This window comes from Bipolaris oryzae, assembly GCF_000523455.1.
Source record: "Bipolaris oryzae ATCC 44560 unplaced genomic scaffold scaffold_76, whole genome shotgun sequence".
Lineage (NCBI taxonomy): Eukaryota > Fungi > Ascomycota > Dothideomycetes > Pleosporales > Pleosporaceae > Bipolaris > Bipolaris oryzae.
Genome location: NW_006911352.1, coordinates 26,300 through 49,612, shown reverse-complemented (window position 1 = coordinate 49,612; position 23,313 = coordinate 26,300). Strand labels below are relative to the sequence as shown.

Below are 23,313 nucleotides of genomic sequence, written 5' to 3'. Positions count from 1 at the left end.
AGGTCAACATCTGGTTGACCAGTCGTTAAAATATGTTTATATTACATCAACCCCATATCTTTCGCAAAAGAAACTTATAATAAGTCTTTGTAAGCATCGTTAAGCATCGTTAAGCCTTGTCAGGCCTTTGGGCGCCCTTGTTGCATGAGTACATAAATGTTTTGTTAGCGTGCTGTTTTTAGCGCCTTTACTCTGCTACTGACGCTGCTACTCACCTGGCAACGTGCATAATGCACTAAGGGTAGTGCTGCTTACATTCATGGATACGCAGTAGTAGTTGTCAGTGCCGGAATGCACGTGGGGGTACATGTGCGGCTGAAAGGCGACGTTCCACGTCATTTGGCCGCATGCAGGGAGAGCAGCTACAACCATCTAGGCCTGCGACGTGTTATATCTATAGTAATATCTTGATTTATTTAATCGGCTATACGATGCCAGCGACCCACGATGTTAGTTTGTCTTCACGCATACTGGTCACTGGGCTACCGGCAGGTACGTACTATGTATGTACATTCTAAGCAATCGGCGAGCAATCGTCCGAGTTGCATAGCAATGCATGGTAGGGAGCAGCGCGGGATCGCTTACCCCTACTCAAACCTGTACTCCTGACGCCGAAATCTTGCCTTGCCCACGTAATTAAACTCGGAATGCTTCCGAGTCGTGTGGTTCGTGCGACAACTCAGTAGAAGTACGTAGTAGTAGTACGCTTCTGAAACAAGGCTTTACCAGCCAAGGAAGGAGTGGCAAAGAACCACGATCAATACAGCAAACTAGGCAAAATAATAGCCGAGGTTTCTTGCCGCTGCAAGGAGAGCCGTGCATTACGCAAACGCTGTCAAAGAAGGTTTGGTACGCGACTATAACGAGACATGGTTCAATAATTTTCACCAGTACCCTGGCTCTTAGTACTAGACTTGATAGACTGTGTGTACGGAATACCTGACGCCATATCTCAATCCGTCTGAAAGAAAGGCCTTATAGTCAAGATTTCTGGTGCTAATACGATTTGGTTCTCAGAGATATGGTTGTCAAAGGAGTTGCAGTCGAGCACTCTACATCATTCTTCCGAGGGTCAAGGGTTTTTCTTGTGAGAGACATATTCGAATAATTGGTATATATCTCTACATCACAACAACAGGAACTTAAAACAAGATTCAATCTTATCATCCTTATCATTTCACATTGCCTTCCAGTCTGAAAAACTACAACTATGGGCTTTAATCAGTTACAACTTCGCCAAGCTTGTGACAGCTGCACGACGGCCAAGGTCAAATGCGACAAAGGGCACCCAGTATGCCAAAGGTGTCTGGATAACGAAGAGTATTGTCAGTACAGTCCTTCTCGAAGACATGGCAGGCGGCCAAGACGTTCTCGAACGACCATCCAGCAGCCAACGCCTTCGTCTATCGCAAGCGAACCCGAAGCCATCCCTTCACAACCCTTGAAAGCTGCTTCAGAGTCTTGCATCACGCAACAGTCTGTTGACTTGCTCTCATGGGACACCCTCAACTTGGGTCCGTTTTCCGAGAACACAAGCAACCAGTACCCTTCAGACTCTGAGCTGGATATATCGAACTTCCTACCATGGTCCAATTTCGGAAGCTCAGACTGTATGTCTCAAAGTGATACGCATTCGATTCTTCATACCAGCACATCATTGTTGGACCACAATGTGACAGATGGAGAGGTCACAGTAAGTGCTGACATGTTCAGCCATTGCGGCGTGGAGCGACTAAAGAATAACACCGAGCATGCCGTGGAATGCGAATCACGAGCTCTTGCTGTGCTGAGATCACTGTTGTATCGCCCAAAACTCTGCACATCAGAATGGAAAGACAGTACCCTTGGGTTATCACCAAATTCAACAATCGACTCCGCCTCACAAGCTCCAATACACCCAGTCCATTCCATGGACACGGTGCTGGCCACCAACAAAGCCGCACTGAACGAGTTGACACAGCTGCTCGAATGTCACTGTGCCGAGAATTCGCACATAGCACTACTTCATTTGACAATACTGTCAAAGATAGTTTTTTGGTACAAGGTCGTGGTTACCAGGACGTACAATTCGGAGAGGGTGGACCTGAAGGCGATGAAGATACGTTTTGGCGCCCTCGATCTCGACGACGATGACTCGACAATACTGCATCGAGCAGTACTCTTCAGGGAGCTCCAAAAGGCAGGAAATGTAGTTCGAGCCTTTGAAGTTCGTTTCTCCAACCCTGGTGCGTCTCTTTCTGGTAAAGAGTTGCCTTGGGGCCGCCAAATTGTTCGTGCGATTCGAGAAGACCTCGACAGCTGCGTCTGCGAAATTGAGAAACGTTGAAATAAGCTTTGCTGAAATTTCCATTCCAACGTGTGTAATCGCGATGATGCAGCAATGGACCAGATCACCCCCGTTCTGTGTAAGTAGTATTTACTCTGGCTTGGTAAATCGCCGATGCCATCCTGGCTTGTAGATATTTTCTCGAGCTACCTTGTCACGAGGATGGATTAAATCAATATCTATATAAATCAGATCTTATGCCAATGTCTGTATTGAGTATTTTTACATAATAGATACAGCGCTTGCATTTGCGTACACACGCTTTGATCCACTACGTTCTGTTGAAAGCATTTACCATAAGTTCCAAATTCGTCAATATGCTAACCCTAGTAATCGATCTATGTAAGTGTTACTCAAAACGAATTGGAAAGCGTGAATTTCTCTGTAGGCAATGCAGTGCGGTTCTCCGAAGCTAAGTCGAATTAACCATCATCAAGCTCATCGACTTCCTCAACAACATCGTTAGCAATTTCCTCACCAAGACGTCCCTAACCAACCCTTCTGCACCGCCCAAATAGAAACTCACAATACATCATTCAGCTGAGATCGCTGTCCAGAGTCATGCCTAATCATGCACAGTTTCTCCGAATTGCTTCTCCACACAGGCGGTGTCCAACGCATGTAAAGCGGGCCATGTCTGGGAACCCTGTCTAAAAACCCTTTGTTGTTTATCCTAGCCTTTTTGCCTTCGGCAATGTACCGGCAACGTAGTCGGGGATTATAATACTATTGTGTAGGGGGCTTTGTAGTCGGGCCGTTCTGTGGAGGCGAACCGCCGTTCCCGAGAAGATCCCAATCGAGTACGGATGGCTATCCAGAATATCTAAGGGGAAATCCAAACGAAACTTTGTTTTGGTGTCAATGTGCGATCGGAACGATATGGACTCAGCCTCAAGAGGCTCGTCGTTGTAGCTTTTAAGCCGCTCGTGTTAGCATTTCTTACCGCGGCTACAACGCTTGTGAACTCTAATAGTCAACTCTCAAGCTTCACTGCCTTCAATCTTCGAGGATTTTTCAACATGCACTCGTTTGCCTCAATTACAGCGTCGGCGTTGTTGGCTTTTTAAATCTTACTACAGCCAATCAATGCCTATGTTGAAGCGTCCTCGTACTCGCATGGCAGTTGTCCTTCTGTTGTCGAGCGCGATGTTATTGTTGTAGGTGGAGGTTCTGGAGGAACGTAAGTGCAAGAGATACGCCTTTGCATGTACCCAAAACACTAACCCTTTTAGATATGCCTCAGTTCAGCTAGCAGCACGCGGAAAGTCAGTAGCTGTGATCGAGAGAGAGGCTCGTTTGGGTGGCAATGTCGCGACGTACATTGATCCCAAAACTAATCAAACAACCGACTACTGTGTTATTCTTTACACCAACACTTCGGTTGCGAGAAATTACTTCCACCAGCTTGGAGTCGACTATGGTCCTTACGAAGGATACTTCCCCAATGGATCGACAAAGTACCTGGATTACAAAACGGGTGCAGAACTCCCTGCTCCTGCGCCAGGAAATGCCACTGCGGCAAATGAGATTTATCTCAAGCAAATGCAGTCATATGGCAATCTATTCTCAACTCCTGGCTATTTTCTCCCGGATCCCGTTCCCGAAGATCTCTTACTGCCCTGGGGCGAGTGGCTCAAGAAATACAACGCAACCGCAATGGCATACGATGTGTTTTATGTACAGGCAGGAAATGCGCTGGACTTGTTGACGCTGCACATTATGAAATACTACAGCACACTTGAGTTCACCACCGATCGCCTTTACACTTCCAACCGAGGCAATCAGATCATCTACAATACAGCATACAACAAACTTGGGGGAGCGAAAAATGTTTTCCTCGAAAGCAACATCAAGAAGATCACCCGAACTGCGAACGGTGTCACTGCCGTCATTCAGAGACCTTGCGGGACCCAAACCATTCACGCCAAGAAGTTGGTCATAGCAATCAGGCCTCGCTACGTCGACCTGGCGCCGTTCCTCGATCTCCGACCTAACGAAATCAAGACCACTAAAGAGTTTTCAAACATTCACACTTGGACGTGCATTCTTAACGGCACTGGGCTACTTCTGGATACTGGCTACGAGCTTGTGGACCCCTCAGCTGAAGGAGGCATCCCGCCTCTGCCAGAAACGCTCGGTATTTCGCAGTCTGGCATCAAAGATGTCGAAGCGCGAGCTTTCTGGTGGAGCAGTGCAAAGGAAATCACTCGCGAGGAAGCGGTCAGCAGCCTGCAGGGCAGAGCCGAGTTTGTTCAAAAGGCAATGAACGCAACATCACCCCCGGGCCAGAAGCCCACCATCAATGGGTTGTTGGACCACTCACCTTACTTCTTGTACCCTTCTCGCGATGCGGTGGCAAACGGCTTCTATAAAGACATGAATGCTATGCAAGGCCAGTACAATACGTACTGGACGGGTGCGGCATGGGAATCAGAGAGCTCAGCGGCAACTTGGGGTTTTACGGAAGAAATTATGCCTCCTCAGCTCCTTAAAACTTTGAGCTAGGCATTTATATCGAGTGGCACATAGAGACATAACAGTTCAAGACATCTAGATCGGCTGGCGCAGAGGCGGTCCGTAATCTAGGCGGCCGATTTTGATGTTATGATAACAACAACAAACTGTTGTATCTGACAATACATGTGTACTTCCCTCATTCTTGCTTGAAACGTGATTAGCTGCACTCATTTAGTCATCGTCTAAATCCATTCATATTATCTATATTATCTATTCCAAAGCTAGCTATCCTTAACCCACCCTCTTAACTAGCATATTTAGCACAGTTTGATCTAGAGCAATTAGTAAAAAAGATGGACAGGTTTCCATATCTGTAATTATCAACGACTTGGGAGACTGTATAACGAGGACAACAATTCTCAGACAGAGGAGTCAGAGAGTTTCGTGCTGGTTCATGTACAAAGAATCTTCCAAGTCTATTCCTCTTGCATGCCACAATGATGATATCACGTGGCTTATACACTCTCCTTATACGGGTCTGTTGGTTGGGTGTTGTGATCACCTGATTTAATGACTGATATTCGTCCGATGCCCGTCGAGCTCATTGTCCCGCACAGGACGCCGACCCGCACGCGCTACATGTACAGGGAGTGGGGGGCGGTGATTCTTGTCAATCCCAATCTGAGACACCTAAGTAGATATGGGAACTCATTCACGTGGGGGATCCACTGGTTGCGCCCTAGGCTCAGCTACGCCGCTAGGACAAGTACCCCGTACAGGAATCTAAAATATGGAGACGTACTTCGAATGAGCGTAAGTGGCGTAATATGAAATATACCGCAAGACTAACTAGCCTGTATAAGATTGGACATGTTTGGCGCAGTGCGATAAATTGTACATAAGGTTTCCGGCATGCGGATGTACCTACGGGAATGGGGATAGACTACGGCGGTCACTCCCGAACGGAGGCTTAGGGAGAGAATGCGGGGACCTACATACCCGTTTTGCACTACCCGCTTCCTAAAGCAGCCGTGCACTCTAATCGCTCATGCACTATAACCGCCCGCACGGGACATGAAATTCAATTTAAGCTCGGTTGCTTAGGAGCTTCTCGTATACGATCTATTCGCATCAGCTTACGGTTGTATCACAGTACATTTACGTTCTTTCCCTGTTAATTAGAGGTAGTGATAAGCAAGTCAAGCTAAATCAAGCCTTGCCAATGGCCCCACAGTTAGGGCATACTTACCAATTGCAATTGTGCCGCTATATTGTTTTGCCCGCTTTCGTGCCGCGTTTCGGCCGACAAAGTATTCCCTTGACGACCGAGTCATGCAGTGCAGCATCCATCTGATAAGATGACGACAAGACTAGCATTGAGTTGTAGGAGAGAGGCCCGGCTAGGATGAATGAATCTCAAGATATCCCGCGGTAACCGTCAAGAAATCGATACAGCAATCGTTTCATGTGCAAAGCACAGTATACTGTAGATGACGGCCTAATGATCACCCTATGAAAACACCACCTCAACTTCAACTCGCGGCAAGTTCACCAATATAGCCTTCTCGAAGATGCGATTACAACAGGCAAGTCACTGAAAGTAGGAAAACATCTTTCTACATTTTTATTGCCACAACTAACCATGCCGACAGTAAAACGCTTGCAGTGATACTGATCATTTCAATATGTGCGATTCCCTTGGGAGGGGTTTTTTTGGTTAGTAAAGGGTGTCCGTAGGCGGCGCAGAAACCCTCGTACCGAAAAATGACATAATTCAACTGGGCTTGCCACGACGATGCCAACTACAGTAGTGTACTTGATCCATTACTAGCTTCAGAGAATAGTTCTTTGTATTGATTATTAATTAGTTTGGGCGATAGATTTGTAGCAAGGCGCCTGCGATCGTTGGGGCTTGATTGGTTGATTTCGGCAGTAGGCCAAGTTTTCCGCCGCCTAAGGGCGCATCTTGATACTCTGATTTACGTCGTCTGACTTCAAGTGACAAATTTGAGCATCGGCTTCGAGAAACGATGGTATATATTTCTTACCCTTTTTCTTGCTGGCTGTTGCTTTTGCTGAGAGACTTGCAGTATGACCGTCCTGAGCCTTCCACGGCCAGCCGAGTAGCATATGAAGGCCGCTGCCCGAAGTTGAAGAAAGAACTCAACAGGATTACACTTCTTTTGGCCGACCTGCAAACTGTTTTTGGCGTTGCCGCTGTCAACAGCAGCATGCAATACACCAAGAGCAGCGTCTAGAGAGCCGGTCAGATTGGTAAGGGCATTGCCCTTCAACTATACATAGCAGTATGCATCTCCGGCGCTGTCCAGAATGTTGCAGGCGTGGATAACAGGAATGTAATTACTGCTATTGATGAGGACGGCGACATGCTTATCTATCAAGCCGCGGACGTTGGCTTGGTGGGCAACCTGTTTGAAGAAATATCAAAGCTCTCGTAACGGATCGAGTGCTCGTGAGGGTCTGTTTGAGAGAAGGTTTCAACTTGTGTCTGCAGTCGAATTCATTTATCATTCATAGAAAACCTCTCACCCCTGTGACACTGGACACTAAAAAGTAGGCTTAAAGGTGTCCAGACTATAAAGTGAACCAGTGTAGTTAAGAAGTCCATTATCATTCACCCAGAACAACACGATTTTCTATGTACGATACATAGTTTCCGATGGAACATCTATACCGAAGTATATGCCATCTCTAACAACTCTTAATAGCTCCAAGGCAACTCCAATACCCTCTCGCTATTGTAGTTGAAGATCATTTCTCTGCTGATGGATGCAATCCTGGGCACGAGACACTATCTTAACTGCCTTTCCATATCGTATTTGATGGCGTAATCCATAACTCGATGCGTCAAGACTGCCCTCTCGCAAGCTGTAAAAGTAGCCTTCGCTGCTAAGAACTTCGCACTGTTTGCCGCTACTCAGATCTTGTCTTGCCGCACCAAAGGATCTGTCTTGTTCTGGTCATAAAGTCTAGCAGCATGGTGTGTTGCTAGTTTCGCAGCCACGAGCCTCATAAATGTATCTGCCAAGGGGTGGGCAATCGCTTGGTTCTGAACCACTGGGGGTTGGAAGACAACACGCTCTTTCTTGTACTCGCTGACCTCCTTTAGAGCAGCATAATAGAGCTCCAAAGCCTCTCCGCCAAGCAGACAGCGCTCGGAATTTGTTCCTTGCAATATCATCTTGAAGGCATTACCCTTCTCACCAATGAGCTAGTCTGCAGAGATCGAATAATCGTCAGAAAAGACCTCATTGGCATCAACAGTACGGCCACACATCTTCTTGATTTTTCCGAGATCAATGCCGGGCTTGTTGCGGTCACCAATATCAAATCAAAATAACGAAAGACCCTCACTCGATTTCCCAACCTCTTCCAACGGAGTTTGTTTGGGCAAGGAGGGCCATCTTCGACCCAACCTGAGCACAGATAATTCAGATCCTCTATCCAGTTACGCTGTATGATCTATAGGAGTTCTTCTTAGCAGTATTTGCAAGCCGAAGAGTGTAGAGCCCAGCGTTTGGCTCCGTTACACCGGAACCTACGCGTGTGTCTCCAGAGACGATCTCAGGCATTATCGTCTCAACTTGTTCCTGTCAACCGAACTTGGCCAGCGGTCAAGTGGCGTACATATTTGCTTGGACAGACTATGCGCCAGTCATACCTGCTCTGTACTCAGCGATCGTTTGCACCATGATAGTTGCCCCCGAGATACCCAGCCCAGAGACGTCTAGGCCCTCCGGAAGCGCAATACCTAGCCATCCAGATTTTGCGAGCGCAGCGTGGAACTCCTTAGGATCTTTCCCCTCTTAGTCGCTTTCTTGCCAATATGTATTTGGAAACCCAACCCAAACCTGGTGATGAAATTAGTTTCGCCGCTGCTAAAAACATTTAAGCTGTTGCTGGGAGCTCCAGTCGCACCGCACCGTGGGTCAGCTTAGGCACATACTCCAGCCGGCTCGATCTCTTCACAGCAAGTGCGCTCAGACATCGAAATCTGAAGAATTGCATAAGAGATGATCTTTCATTGCGGCTGTAGGTCTTTCCAAGGGTCTCTCAAAGATCGCACATCAATGCCGCGCTCAATTGAGCCCCATAAGGGAACTTCACCAGCCTCGGATTCTGCATAGAGAGTTGTGCTTACTCGCGGACTTTGTAGGGAAACAGTTTGATTTGAACAAGATTGGCATAGTCATGTCGACGAGATCTGTTCACTCTGAAAATTTACATCATTAGTTTCCCTCTTAGAGCCGCCGGAACTTGGTTCGCTATCGTCATGCGTACGAAAGTGGCTAGTACGCTGGAACGGATTCATTCAAGCAAAATAATTCACTGCAAGTTCTTCTTGGATACTAGATCACCTCTATGCCATCTTTGATCACCCTTTGATTGCGCTATTCCTGTTTAAAAGCCTGTTCAGCGGGGTTTCCAATCGATTTTCTGTATGCATATGAGATTCAACAAGGTAGATTAAATAGTTTCTTCACGCCCACTTAGATTACCCACCCAATCTCCATAGTCTCGACACTCTTCTTCAAAGTACTCGATGGAGCAAATTGGCGATTGATCCTAATAATTGAAGCAGGGCTAGGGGAGCCTGAGTCTAATAAGTCTACTGTTAAGATATAATACAATGATCGCCTCTAGTGCGCCTCTATAACTCTATTGTTGAAGTTGTTGTGGTGGGGCCGCGCGCGCATGGCGGTAGGGCATGGTAAATTATGTTACCTCCATCACATATCCTTCCTTATATCAGGTGCGATAATTCTCTCAGTGCTATCACTGTCCTTCAACGGGCGTTCTGTCGAAGTTACAAAATATTGAGTCGAGACTTGGATACTGGACCCCTCTTCGTTTTGTACCGGCTTCGCCTTGTGATTGTCCAAACTGCCTAGTGCGTAACTCTTGTTCTGACCTCGAGATGGTCTTAACCAACTCAAAGCCCAACTCTTAGATTTTGATCTTTGGCTGTTTTCGGTCGAAGGCAATAAGAAGGACATGTATTTGACAATGAAAGGCTTCAATGTGGCCATTGATGCACAAATGATCCCTACATTCAATTCAACTCCAGAGAAGATGCTAGACTTGGCTTGGTAGAATGTAATATCCAGATTACCGATGTAATTATATATGTAAATGATTCGAACAATAGAGACGATGACGACCCTAGATTGCCCACCTGATTAGTCGATATCCTAGCGTAAAAGGTCATATTTGAGAATTTACCCAGATCCTAATGTAAACACTATGCCCAAAAGGATCTTTTGCTTCATACGTAGCTGAAGACCGTGTAACATTGGAAGCGGTAATAGAATGATGCAGAAATCCGTGAGAATATGGACTGCAGGCAATTAGTACAGTGGAGTTTAGTAACTAGAATAATGACCTATCGATGGCCATAACAAGATTAACATCTCTCAAACATTTCCCGTTCACATAAGTGAGGAGGTTACAAGGTCCAACGGCAACAATAGTGATGGAAAGACTGTAGCCAATTGTCAAGATCCCGAGCGCGTAAATTATGATTCTCATCCGAGCGTCAGTGTTTATCCGGTAGTACAGAAGGAGCAAAGAGAGCTTTGTGAGTGCTGGTGTCCAGATGTAGATAAGGGCTAGTCCGAGGATTGTCTTGAGATAGCCCATCAACTTATCAGGCGTGACATTCCAGGCGTGGTGGCCCAATCCAAATTGAAATCCTATTCTGTCAGTTTTCATCAACGGTCCACAAAAGCAGAGATCATACCGGAGATACATGTGATGAACCAGGCAATGCATCCCAACCAACTAAAGCACATGAGTAAATCATCAAAACCTGGTTTGCGATTGAGAAAGATGCGTGTATACAATCGAAGGCCTAGGAAAAATGTTGAAACCGCGGTGGCCGCGATGCATGAAATCAGCACTTGATGCTGTAGAGCTGATCTTGTGCCACTAAAGTCTGGTATCACGCCTTGAGGCGGTGGCAGTATGCCCTGCATCAGTGAAGAGCGTCCAAAAGGATTTCGAGAAGTCCAGAAAGTTTCGGGTTAGCACAACCCGTTCCGGCTGGCATGTACTTGAATGAAATAAAGTCAGGTCAGATTAAGTAAGTAAGCATCTAGCATGGTATTGGTCTACTTATCGAATCATGAATGCTGGTATCCCCGCTATTTTCTAATCGATGTACTTATGAAGACTTGATTCGGTTATGCATGGATGTAGCCCCACTTGAGAATTCCGGCAAGTCACAGAAAGTAAGGTGCTGCAGTTTAGCTCGTATTTGCATGGGTACTTTGTACCATCCAAGATTCATGACTCCTGAACCAGATGGCCAAGGTATGTTTAGTTTTCTTGGCTAGTAATTTCCAGTCTATGGGAGCTCTGTATACTAACGCTGACATCAAAATTTGTAAGATTTAGAGAATATGTAATATGAAATTCTCTTTCTAAGTCGAACACCAATTGTATGCTACCGTGTACGTGCAGATTTGTTGTTGCTAGGAAGAGCCTTGTACCGCTTACATGAAAGGCGGTTAACCGTCCCGGCATAGGATTCCCGATGCGCTGACTTAGTCATCGAAGTATCGCCATATGGACGGATGCCTAACTAACCGCTACCCGTTACCAATCGGCATGAAAGCCGCGATGTCAGAACCTTGTTTATTAATGCAGGTCGTTTCTATCTTCGAATTCATGAGACCGGTCCTGACAGTTGCAGTCTACCGAGCGTATGTGAACTCACTAGTCCCAGGGGCAGCGATTCGGCCCTGATCAACTTTGGCTCGAGGTATGTCTATCGCTACTTTATATCCCATGTTGATTAGCATAGCACAAATACCCACTCCTCCTCAGTTCGGCGAGGTAGTTTTAGCACACCATCTCAAAATAGAATTCTCTTTGGAGACTTGATTGTGCTTTGTCCCCTCCTCTCAATCATTTTTCACAAATTAGTATTGAGGTGTGTGGAGGTCGATGGCCTTGTTCTCCCAAGACTTGTTTTCTCCAGTCTCTTCTCCTTACTACTCGCTTTCTACCAGGATATCGGACCGACTGTTGTTTTATATATAGCTTTTTGGGGCGCTCTCTCTATGGATCTTGCTTTACCATGCATTCTGATGTCCGTTCAGGCATTTCCCAGGACCATTCGGTGCAAAATTGTCGAAATTGTGGACCGTCAAATAGACTTGGGATTCGAGATGGTATTGGCATCGCATACAACAGCGTCTTCGTAACTGTTTATCTTTCAACTGCCAGCGGCTACTTCCAATGCTCGACGCAGTGATACAATAGTCAATGCATTTATGGCTGTCAATATTTTTTGCACCTCAGCGCGACACCCCATTATCTGGACTACAAATCGATTCGCAATTTATTCCTGGAAATACAGTTACTTAAATCTGGTCTTTCGCAACCTTCTGCAGTTCGTGAGATTTTGTAAACCCGGGCAGATTTCTGCTTGAATCAGGGACATCAAAACCTGAGTTGGTGCTCAATACGAATGCACTTATCTCATTTGGCACACAGCCACACAGCTGCGTCAATAAAACATCAGCCAACATGGAATTACGGATTGCCATCGCAAGCGTGGTGAATGAAATTGATATTCGTCTTCCCGACAGATTCGTAGCAGAACAGTATTGGGATGGTATCGATATCAGTTTATAGCAGGATCTCCTGCAAACCAAAGAATTTCCTTTGTTCCATGCGAGAGTTGATTCTAAGTCAGCGTTAGTTAATGTTGTCGCAACGATACTTCGGCTCTTAAACAGTAGAAGCCATCAAATGCGAGACCAGTACTACTAGCTATTGCAGAATGCCCACCAAACTACAATATTTGATATCTTGTTGACAATGAAGTTGAATGCCAAGTTTAAAGCGCAGGGATTGTTTTTCACAGATAAGAGGCAAATCCTTGTAGACAAGAGGGTGAAGAAGTAAATCATGTCTTACTACAGCGCGATGTCATACTTTTCACTCTCGATCTCTTGGTTTCTAAAAAAAGATTCATCAAGACGAAACCACAGACAATGTACTTACTCAGCACCTTACCAACTCCTCGGCAGTTGATAATCCGGCCAGAGCGCCTCCGTATCCACCTCGCCCCACTTCTCATTACCTCCTCCTGGCCGACCGGAATATTACATGAAAACTACATCCACTAAAAAAGCGCCGTACCAACAAGGTGTAACTAAACATCAGAAAAATGAAGAAATAGAACTTTTTGAGCACATTGATCCATAAATCAGGTCCATTATTTTTACATTTAGAAGAACATATCTTCCTAGTTATGTTGTGGTAAAGGCGGCTGATTGCGATTGATAGCTTCGTTTTCATCTGGGTATCCCAGTTGGCCAAGACACCTGCCACAATACCCTTCCGGTCAACCCGCCATTTTCCCTCTTCAACCATCTCAACCTAGCTCTCCAGCGCATAACGCTAGTATTCTCCATCGTAACTTTCTCAACCGCCATAAATTTACCTTGGTCTATCACATCGACAAAGTCATCAAGAATCATTTCGAGAGGAAGCCACATCTGCCTACTATCCATGGTGGTATCGGTATCATGAATAGACGTGTGCTGCATAGGCGTACACTCATATCGATCTAAAACTAGCCCAAGTGGATAAGTGGCGATCATTTGCCCAATTCGCTTTACAAAGAGTGACAAAGCGCCGCTTATCCGAATCGCCTTCGTCTCCAGCATACTTTACATTCTGCCAAAGTCTTTCAGGAGACCACAAACAGCTCAGGTGTACAGATGGAAGGCGTGACGCTTGGTGATTAGTTCTATTCGAATTCATGTCAAGCTGGCTTTAAGAAAAAGACGACAATGGCATCAAGACGATGAGAAACACTCGCAAGAACTGCATCAATGCTATAGCATTCTCACCATGTTCATTTATCGAGGGTGCCCAATGCGAGGCCTCACTGCACCGAGCCTAGTTTGGCAATGTAGTTGGGGAGTGCTGCATGGCGCTTATGATCCAGGCAGCCCAATTCCCGCAATGGACACTCTTTGCTAATGCGCCATTTTGCCATAGTGGGGGCTCGAGAAATGTGGCAGTAAAATTGATGATCATATCCTATTTTGGGGTTATTCCAGGCTGGATATGTCATGAGACAGGGTGATGAAGCGCATGTATACCGGATATGTTCTACCTGGTAGATCGATAGTACGACTAGCTTGGCTTTAGTACCGACATATTCGCTAAGACGAAGAACGGTGTTGACTTTGCAGGTGCATATTACGCAAAGAGCACGTGTAATGCTAGCACTATATATAGTAGCAGAGGTCTTCTCCGTTTAGCAGAGTACATAGTTAGTATTCTCTCGTATCTTACATTTAGCATATGCATACCTCCTGATGAAGCATACTTAGAGCCTTGGCTGGAATCCTGTACTCGGTTCAGCTGCTCACAGCTCCACCAACCCATCATTGAACCACTAAAATGTTTTAACCATCTTTCTGCTTTCCCTTGCTGTCCTGGTCCGCACTAAGACAGGGACATCTTATGTTATTTTGTTGTGAGTTTATCTAGCGCGCAGCAGTGAAGAGTTATGGGAGTTGATCATTCAGTAGAGAGCCTAATGTATATTGCTAAAGACTGACAAATAACGATCTTGTCAAATAGACAATGTGTAGAAGAGTACAACTTGGATGAATTACGATGAGTGCAATAATGAAATCTATATATACTTTATAGCTGTTGCTTCGGGTTTTGTCCTTCCTTCTTATGTTGGCTTCGTACAGATTTTGTGTATTCTCTTTGGTTATTATTGCAGCGAACGTACCTATGGCGGGTTCTGTATGGTTGGGCTTATTCTGTCACTACTTACTCATTACGAGGCGAGATGATAGAGTGATGGACCATAGAAAAGCAGTGGGTGTATCTTCTGTATGAAGTGATGTAGAGGTAGCAGAGACCAATCCCACATGGCCCTTTCGAGACTTCCTCAGTCGATCTTGAGTTACGCAGCCAGATATAGGCCCTACAAACCATCTCTTAGCTCACCAGCGATTCGTGTGTCACCAGTACGAACTATTAGCTACCCTTTTCATTGTTGCTACCTACTTCATGTCTATCATTATATATGAAATTAGTACTTTCACATAAGCAAAACCAGTGTTCCTATTAGTAAGAACATCCAATAGCAACGTTTTCACTGCTTCTTCTAACTCAATGTTAGTTTGCTATCGGGTCTGCGCAGTACTCTAGTAATTCGTACTTTTTTTTTAAATTACCAGGGGTATATCAAAAGCTCTACATATCGGTACACTACGCGAAAACACTAAAACAGGGGCCGTTACTATCTTCCCCCGGCCTGAATCATCTCAGGTGCTTTTTTGGCACTCGCCGCCTTTTTTGCCTCCATAATCTCCAGTCTGCTGAGTCCCATACTACTCAGATACTCATTGAAGCTACCGAGGATCCGCTCCAATCCTTCTCGAAGACATTCCCTGACTTCATTCACCTCGGGTACCTTTCTCCTCTCTGCTTCTGGTTTGGCAAGTGTTTCGATATCGCTTGGGTGTATCGGAACTATCTCCATGTACTCGTCGAGCTTGTTGAGTGCTATAGTAAGCACACGCACCATAGCCGGAATACCTTCGTGAAAACGGCCGAGAGAGTCTTCGCTAAGAGAGGACACGGCCAGATTCGCAAGGGAAGTGACGGCGTTGCAAATCAACGAAATTCGCGAGTATGGCGCTCCGAGAACAACAATGCTTGCTGTACGTTGAACGGACTGTCTGAAAAGAGCGCCAACCGATGAAGACACGAACTTGTTGTAGTATGTTGTGAAGAGCGACTCCGCCTCTTTAGCACCCTCTTGTGCCTTGCTCAGCCCTTTGTTGATAGCCTCTCGGCTGTACGCTTTTTGGGCATTGCCAGGAGCGCTGTGAGACTTTGCGAGATCCGCTGTTGCTGCTTCGAAATGCTCCAATCGAGAGTTTGGCTTTGGTGGCGGTGCTGCAATCGCTTTGTCGTCCTTGAGTGGCTGTGAAATCCGTGGTATCAGGTTGACAGGTGCCGCCGATTGCTCTTTGCCGTCTCCAACGACCGGGTTGTACGCAGGATCGAGACCAACACTTAGGCGTTCGATGAGAAACTTCAACTCTCCGAGACACAAGTCTGTAACTTGCTGGTGGGTAGGCGCCTTTTTGCGATCCATCTCACTGTATAGCGTCTTACGGCGGTCGGGGAAAGCGTCTGTGATGAGAGCAAGCTCCCAGAAAGCGATTGCCTAGATTCAGTCAGCCATGATCACGGACATGCATCGCCTCTCCATACCTTGACAGTGTCCTTCTTCGATTTGAGCCCATTCAAGAGCGAGCCGTTAGGGTCTTTTGAATCGTTTGTAATGGGATTGTCATTCTTCAGCGGCTCCTGCGCAATGTACACGTCGAAAGTCTTGTTGACAAACTCCCATAGTAGGACCAGAAGCGTTCCCTCGGTAATGAACATCAGACACAGAGGTAAGAAAGGAGCTAGGCCGGTGGGAGTGGAGGTCTTGGAAAGGCTCCAGAGATAGCGACCGAGGCTGTAATAATAACTCCAGATCAGGTTGCGCGTGATTGTGAAGTAGAAGATAAATCCAATAATAGTGATGATGGTAACCAGCGAGCTCGACTTGGTTGCCATGCCCTTGAAATTTTTGATGAGCACATGTCTGGGCTTGGGTGCTCGTCGCGCCGGTGCAGCGTCGCCACGGTCCTTCTTGGGCTTCATTGCCGGCACATCAATCCTGTCATAGTCTCTCCATAGGTGAACACAGGACTGCGCGACTGCGAGAAGGTAGAAAGAGTAGCGCAGGTAGAGCGGTCTCTCGTTCAGCCTGAACCGCTCGTGCATGCGCCCAGCCTCGATGAATGCGAGTCTGTCCTTAGGGCCCCTCGACCAGATATACGTCTCGACAAACATCATAGCGGAAAAGGCATAGGCGACGAGAGTAACGATAGTGGACAGGCGAAAGAAGTACTTGGTGAACGTCTGGGCCTGGGTAGGTGTCTGGCGGGGGCCGACGTGCCATTGGGAAACGCGAAGGACGTAGACGGAAAGCGCGGAGAGGAATAGCAGAAGTGTTCGGATGCCTGTAAGGCCTAGTGGAAAAAACGACCATAGAGCTGTATGCGAATTAGTATCTGGGTTCTTGTTTCGTGAGGGTCATCGTACGGTTAGCCCATTCGCCCATCCAACACGCGATCGCGTAGCAGAGCAACAAGGTGTATTTGCTCGCCCTGTTGAACCTGCGGTGGAGAGCTGGTGTCAGGTAGTCTCTGTACGGGCGCACTTGAGTGCCCAGCTGTGCGAGCGTCATGGCTGCGGTAAGTCGCGACTGGAGAGAATGTATGAGTGAGGAAACGGCTATAGCATATCAAGAAGCAAAGAAACGGCGTCGTGCCAGTAGAAAATGTGGACGGGGGCAGCAAAAGTGGTTGCGCGCAGGGCGTTGCAGCGATACAAAGACGCCCAAGGTTTCGTCAAACAAACATGGGTCGGCGGAGCTACAAGTTGCTGCATGTTTGCTTACATAACAGCGGACCCGCCCGTGCCATGTGCCCTTGGCCCGCGGCTCGTCGTCATCGTCGCAGGAACCGTCCGAGCGAGCAGACCAGACCAATCCAACCCCCCAGGCACCGACAATTGCATCACCATATCACTCGCCCGCAGTCACGTCGACAGTCGCTGGGATCTAGACACCTCTCATATCACTGTGTAACCGAGCCATCGTGTGCTCCGCCCCTGTTCAACACCACCATGTCATTCCAGCGCTCCAGTGCCCTCGAATCGCAGCCTACAACATGGCGCCGGGAAGACGACGCAGCCTACGCTGATGACCCCGAGTTCCGTGACTTTGCCGACAAGCTTTCCGACGACCTTTTTGCCCTCACCCGCAATGTCGCCCGCCTGTCGCAAGAGACCGCCAAGCTAGGAACCAAGCACGAGACCGCCCGTGTGCGCGAGCGCGTCAAGACAACAGTCGAAGAAACATCGGACAAGTTCAAAGAACTCGGCGAGAGCCTCAAGAAGATCACTACATGGCCAGACGTCGGGGTACGTAGAAACCGAAGCCTTTCCCCATGGAAAAACACGAGCACCGTTTTAGCTAACCGATGAAAACAGCCCTCGCAGAAATTCACTCAGTCAAAGCTACAGCGCGAATTCAAAGCCTCCCTCACCGAATTCCAACAACTGCAGAAGCAGGCGCTAGAAAAGGAAAAGCAGTCCGCACAAGCCGCTCGTACCGCCCTGCAAGACGCAACCTCGCCAAGCGAAGAGCGGGGAGACTACGGCAGTCACCAGCTGCAGGAGCAGGAGCAGCTACGCCTCGCAAACCAGGACGAGGTCGACTTCCAGGAATCCCTCATCATCGAGCGCGAGTCCGAGATCCGCAATATCGAGCAGTCGGTCGGCGAGCTCAACGAGCTGTTTCGCGATGTCGCCCACATGGTGCATGAGCAAGGGGCCCAGCTCGATATCATCGAGGAAAATGTTGAGACGACGCATGATGCGTCGCGAGGCGCGCATATAAATCTTAAGCAGGCTAGCAACTACCAGAAGAGTGCTAGGAGCAAGGCGTGTATCCTGTTGCTTATCTTGGCTATTGTCTTGGTCATCATCATCCTTGCTGTCGTCTTGGATTAGATGACAACAACTAGCATCTGTGTAAATGATCTTTCTTTTTTTGTTCTTTGACTCTTATTTTCAAGGCGTTAAATGGTATACTCGGGGAGGGGATTCCGATACCATGGCGTAACGCATTGTTTGCAGATATCCTTACCTGGAGAGGGTTGTGTATTTATGAGTCGTACAGTTTAACCCACCTAATTCATGCAATGCTCTTATTGATTTCACTTCTTCTTTATCTGTACTCTCATAGCAGGGACAAGCTCAGTATTAGCTGGGGTGGATGGTATTGTGCTCCAAATCATACTATGTTCTATATTCTCAGACCTTTTCACCGAGAGTGAAAACTCTAGCCGCTCTTGACAGGCTCGCCCTTTTCGTCAATCAGGCTTTCCTCAGTCCTGACTGGTCCCTCACCAACACCGGTCAAGATAACCCTGCTGACACCTTCCTCTAGTAGTGCAATAGCAGGTCCAGCCTCAGACTTGACCTTCTCAAGAGCCTCTGCGTTGGCTTGGACAGCCTGTCCCCTCTGGCCCTGCCATCCATCCTTCTCGCTGAGAATGGTCTTGAAGAGGCCTGCAACCTCCTTCTCGTTTTCCTCAAGGTAGTAAACGACAGCGTTTGGACCGGCGTCAAAAGTGTATGCTGCAATGATCTTGCCTGCTGCTGCGTTGATGCTCTCAACAATCTTGATAGCAGCGCGGGAAACGTCATTGAGGTAGAAGATGGGTGGGAATGTGTCGAGGCAGGTAGCGTGGAAGGAGTTGCTGTCCATCATGGTAACCTTGCCGAATGCCTCAAAGTCCTTGTTCTGGATGGCGTCCTGCATTTCCTTCATGCGCCTTGGTACCGTCTCGCTGGCTCTTGACTGGAAGAGACTCGAGGTTGCGACTGTGGTTTGCATGCCAGTGGTGCTCGACACACCCTTCTTTGCTGCACTGACGACTAGAACGACTGCACGCATGTTTGGCCAGTGGCTTGCAGGTGCGACCTGGAAAGCTACGCTGTCACTGCCATCTGCAGCAGAGCCTTGCTCCCAGCCTACGTATCCGCCAAAGAGTGATCGGCATGCTGAACCCGAACCTTGACGAGCGATGCGGGAGAGTTCTGTGGGCGAAGCTGGGAGCTCGTATAGGTTGGCAATTGCGCGGACAAGTGCTGCAAAACCAGCAGCTGAACTGGCCAGTCCAGCAGCGGTGGGGAAGTTGTTCTCAGAAACGATACGGAGGGGGAGATCGGCCAACTTGGGCAGGCTAGAGTCCTTCGCCTCGAGCTCTTTCCTCAGCGCCCTCAATTCCCTGAAGCAGGCTTGGGTTCTGGCGCCAGAGACATCTTGAGACTGGCCATTGAGAAGAAGGGTGTCTTCTTTCGGGTAGCTAGAAGAGCAAGAGGCCGTGGTGTGGGTGCGGAGGTCGGACTGCGCAAGGGTCACGCTAAGGGAAGAGTTGGTGGGGAGATTTAGCTTTGGGTCACGCTTTCCCCAGTACTTGATTACTGCGATGTTGACGGGGGCGGTCGTGCTGGCACGGTGGATGTCAGACATTTTGAGAATATGTTTTCAAATCAGTGTCAACAGGCGGGGGAATTGGGGGGAGTAGAGGCTGTGAAAGTCGGAGGACGTGGTAACGTTGTTATTTATATGCAGGGTCTAAGTACGGTAGGGCCTAGCAAGCGGGGACCGAAAGGCGCCAAGGGGAGTCGGAACAACACCGCTTTGGGGCTGGATGATAACTGACTTGTCCATACATAAAGGGTAGTCAGAGCATGTTTTACCTACCAACGTTGATCCTGGGCAAAGTGGTAGTAAGTCCATCCAACCTTGGCGTTTGATACTGAATAATACACGTACGAGTCTCCTCCATAGCCTATAGAAGGAACCAACACACCTCTTCGTAATCTATGGAGACGTATCAACCAATCGTACCTAGAAATAATGAGATTACCTTCGGTTGGGGAGATATTCCCCTGTCATCTGTAATCCTTGCATTGTCCAACGCTAAATACATTCGCGCTCATTTTCGCTGACCGAAAAGTTATCCATGGCTGCGCAGGAACCCACGACAAGGCCAACCAATCACAGCGAATCGACTTCCGCAGAGTCCGTGCGCAACATTTCTCCAACCACTGCCGTCACCATGCCTAACATGTTGGAATTCCATTCTATATAACCAAACACCACCACAATGTCCTCCAAAGACGACCCCGCAGCAGCCTGCCCCGTAGACCACAAGACCCGCGAGGCATGGCTTGCTCAGGCCCGCGCCCAAAATGCCAATGCGCCACCAAATCCCCACCACACACCCATACCCACGCCCGCCGCCCCGCCAGCAACACTCCCACGATCACAGCCACAATCCGTCGTCCAGCAATCCTGTGACTCCTCGTCGCTCGACCAAAGTACATCCTCCCCGCCTCCAACAAGCACAGGCCTCCTCTCCCAAATCCGGCTCGGCACCGACCGCGAAGTCAGCACCATCCCACGCGCCCTCCCAGACACCCCCTCCCAACGCCCCGCCAACAACGAGCGCGACACTGGCGCCGACAAAACAACCGGAAACTGGATCTACCCCTCTGAGCAAATGTTCTTCGATGCCATGCGCCGCAAATCCTACGACCCCTCCGCCCCGGACATGCGCACCATAGTCCCCATCCACAACGCTGTCAACGAGCGCGCCTGGCACGAAATAAAGCGCTGGGAAGCAGGCCGTGGCTCCGAGGCCTGCGGCGGTCCCAAACTTGCTTCTTTCTCGGGTCTCAGCACCAGCTTGACGCCGAGGGCGCGCTGGAAGAGTCTAATGGGGTATCAGCCGCCGTTTGATCGCCATGACTGGGTTGTGGATCGCTGTGGTACGAAGATTGAGTACGTGATTGATTTTTATGCGGGCAGGGATGAGGGCAAGGTAGGGAAGGCTCTCAATTTTTATCTAGATGTGAGGCCCAAGTTGAATAGTTGGGAGGGGGTGAAGACGAGGGTTATGCGGTTTTGGGGGTTTTAGGAGATGGTCCCAAGGGTCCATTGAATTTTGTAGGTTGGGATTGTTGTAAGGGAAGAAAGATGGGCTCCATACGTGGTAACGAAATGACTGTACTATATCCACCTGTACAATACCAATGCGACGATACTTAGTTCTATTTTTCAGTTCTTTCTCCTTACAATCTTGGGTAACAAAAGAAGAAGACGGGAGAAATAAAAAAAACATCCCTGGACGCAAAAAGCCCAAGCAGCAGACTAGATTTTAGTGAAGAGAAGAGAAACGTTGAATCGCTGCGTTAAGAAACAAAACCACCCGCACCGCTTTATCAGCAAACACCCCGGGCCCCCAATCCCCATACGCCATGCGTGTGCATCTGAACAAGTATTTTCTTGCCCCAAACCGTCCCCATTCAAACCAAGAAATTAAAGAAAAAGTCGCTCATATCAAAAACTTTCAATCTAACAACTTCAAAAAAAAGAAGAATAGCACAATCCATAATATGCCTAGGAAAAAAACGGATAACACTCATAAGTTTACTTTCACGCCCCATAAACATCTATGCCCAGCTTCTTCAGCTTATTACAATTCTTCAACTCCATATTTCTCGCCTTATTCATTGCCTCCGTATCGACCGAGAACCAGCCCTGGGCATCCTCCATAAGTTGCCTCTGCTTGTACTTCTCGGACTGACACCTCGTGTTTGTGATATGGACGTACTGCTGCTCGGCCACCTCATCGAGTTTGCGCCATTTTTTAGGAGTGTAGTCGTGGACGTCCTTGGGGTTGACATAATAGTCAATTTTTATACGCGAGGAGACGCGCTTGAGTGTGTTGGGTGTGCGGGGGGTTTCGAAGACGAGATTGGGGCCTGCGGCTGTGGAGGAAGTGGAGAAGAAGGACGAGAGGAGGGGAAGGACGAAGAGGAAGAGGAGGGGCAGGAGATTCGCAAAGGCCGAGGAGAGGTTTTGTTGGCCTTCGGAGCCGGGGGGCGCGGCAGTGCCGGGGCGCCTGCGTGGGTGGCCGCCGCCAAATTGGTGGACGCGGATTCCTGGGCCGCCGCCGAGGTTGAAGACGAAGCCTGGGCCAGTGTCCATGCCGCCTGCGTTACACGTTAGTTTACAATGTCTGTTTGGACTGTGATACCACTGCCAAGCACAGTGTCTCGGGGAGTGCTGGACATACCGAATGGCCCTCCGAAAGCGCCCCCAAAGAATTGTCTAAACAGTTCCTCTGGTGTCATCTCCTCCTGAAAGCCGGCCGGTCCTCTTCTTGCAAATCCATTTCCAAACGGACTCGGACCTCCGCCACCACTCGCTCCCGCCGCAGCCCGCGGATCGAATCTTGCATCGGGATCCAATCCAAACTGGTCGTACTTCTTCTTCTTATCCGGGTCACTCAGCACCTGGAATGCCTTGCTGACCAACTTGAACGCCTCGTCTGCACCGTCGTATCCATTCTTGTCCGGGTGTGTAAGTAATGAAAGCTTACGGTATGCCTTCTTAATGTCCGAGTCTGAACAGGTGGCTTTTACTTCCTCAAGCCCAAGAATCTTGTAGTAAGCGGTCGGCGCGCATTGTTTGATACGTATGACGGCGGCTTTTTGCTCTACGGTAAAGGCTCGGCCGGCGCTTCCGTCGTGATGTTCCCGCGGTTTGGCGTCGGAGCCAGAGGTTTTGCCTGACATGTTGGCCGGAGGGCTGTTGTTGTGTGGGGTATGCGTGTACTTTTGTGGACGGGGGAGATTAAGCCGCCGTGTGGGCAGCGGTGTTAATGGAAAGCCTGTGCGCAAGCAATAGACGTCTGGCTGGTGTGATACTGAAAGTCAGCGTGTGTGTCTGGGTACGGGAAACGAGTGGTGCGGAAGCGGCGGTGCGGTGCTGTGGTTCGAGTCGTGGGTTAAAGCCGCTATCTGTTATTGAAGTTCGC

General features: G+C 48.3%; 10 protein-coding genes across 10 annotated transcripts; 5 read left to right on the top strand and 5 right to left on the bottom strand.

The window, feature by feature from the left end:
* Positions 1–1,210: 1,210 nt before the first annotated feature.
* On the top strand, positions 1,211–2,326 carry COCMIDRAFT_26804 (uncharacterized protein; the record flags this gene model as incomplete). The annotated part of the gene is made up of 2 exons (XM_007690332.1): positions 1,211–1,610; positions 1,680–2,326. 2 exons carry the CDS (start codon positions 1,211–1,213, stop codon positions 2,324–2,326), a joined length of 1,047 nt encoding a protein of 348 aa, XP_007688522.1.
* Positions 2,327–2,887: 561 nt separating this feature from the next.
* Positions 2,888–4,831, top strand: COCMIDRAFT_37271 (uncharacterized protein; the record flags this gene model as incomplete). The annotated part of the gene is made up of 3 exons (XM_007690345.1): positions 2,888–2,947; positions 3,406–3,506; positions 3,559–4,831. 3 exons carry the CDS (start codon positions 2,888–2,890, stop codon positions 4,829–4,831), a joined length of 1,434 nt encoding a protein of 477 aa, XP_007688535.1.
* Positions 4,832–7,041: 2,210 nt separating this feature from the next.
* Positions 7,042–7,242, top strand: COCMIDRAFT_96927 (uncharacterized protein; the record flags this gene model as incomplete). Its single annotated transcript, XM_007690362.1, has 1 exon — positions 7,042–7,242. A coding segment is annotated over one exon (201 nt), but the record flags the coding sequence as incomplete, so codon positions are not given.
* A 263-nt stretch (positions 7,243–7,505) lies between these two features.
* On the bottom strand, positions 7,506–7,985 carry COCMIDRAFT_37270 (uncharacterized protein; the record flags this gene model as incomplete). Its single annotated transcript, XM_007690344.1, has 3 exons — positions 7,506–7,566; positions 7,597–7,700; positions 7,743–7,985. 3 exons carry the CDS (start codon positions 7,983–7,985, stop codon positions 7,506–7,508), a joined length of 408 nt encoding a protein of 135 aa, XP_007688534.1.
* A 1,549-nt stretch (positions 7,986–9,534) lies between these two features.
* COCMIDRAFT_37269 (uncharacterized protein) lies at positions 9,535–10,779 on the bottom strand (the record flags this gene model as incomplete). Its single annotated transcript, XM_007690343.1, has 4 exons — positions 9,535–9,967; positions 10,028–10,142; positions 10,225–10,497; positions 10,545–10,779. 4 exons carry the CDS (start codon positions 10,777–10,779, stop codon positions 9,535–9,537), a joined length of 1,056 nt encoding a protein of 351 aa, XP_007688533.1.
* Positions 10,780–15,089: 4,310 nt separating this feature from the next.
* On the bottom strand, positions 15,090–17,099 carry COCMIDRAFT_96926 (uncharacterized protein; the record flags this gene model as incomplete). The annotated part of the gene is made up of 3 exons (XM_007690361.1): positions 15,090–16,025; positions 16,073–16,905; positions 16,955–17,099. 3 exons carry the CDS (start codon positions 17,097–17,099, stop codon positions 15,090–15,092), a joined length of 1,914 nt encoding a protein of 637 aa, XP_007688551.1.
* Positions 17,100–17,539: 440 nt separating this feature from the next.
* COCMIDRAFT_96903 (uncharacterized protein) lies at positions 17,540–18,427 on the top strand (the record flags this gene model as incomplete). The annotated part of the gene is made up of 2 exons (XM_007690360.1): positions 17,540–17,836; positions 17,906–18,427. 2 exons carry the CDS (start codon positions 17,540–17,542, stop codon positions 18,425–18,427), a joined length of 819 nt encoding a protein of 272 aa, XP_007688550.1.
* A 331-nt stretch (positions 18,428–18,758) lies between these two features.
* On the bottom strand, positions 18,759–19,955 carry COCMIDRAFT_5789 (uncharacterized protein; the record flags this gene model as incomplete). Its single annotated transcript, XM_007690320.1, has 1 exon — positions 18,759–19,955. One exon carries the CDS (start codon positions 19,953–19,955, stop codon positions 18,759–18,761), a length of 1,197 nt encoding a protein of 398 aa, XP_007688510.1.
* Positions 19,956–20,595: 640 nt separating this feature from the next.
* COCMIDRAFT_96815 (uncharacterized protein) lies at positions 20,596–21,408 on the top strand (the record flags this gene model as incomplete). The annotated part of the gene is made up of 1 exon (XM_007690359.1): positions 20,596–21,408. The coding sequence occupies one exon, from the start codon at positions 20,596–20,598 to the stop codon at positions 21,406–21,408; it is 813 nt and encodes a 270-aa protein (XP_007688549.1).
* A 518-nt stretch (positions 21,409–21,926) lies between these two features.
* Positions 21,927–23,071, bottom strand: COCMIDRAFT_5787 (uncharacterized protein; the record flags this gene model as incomplete). The annotated part of the gene is made up of 2 exons (XM_007690319.1): positions 21,927–22,486; positions 22,570–23,071. The coding sequence occupies 2 exons, from the start codon at positions 23,069–23,071 to the stop codon at positions 21,927–21,929; spliced, it is 1,062 nt and encodes a 353-aa protein (XP_007688509.1).
* Positions 23,072–23,313: the final 242 nt, after the last annotated feature.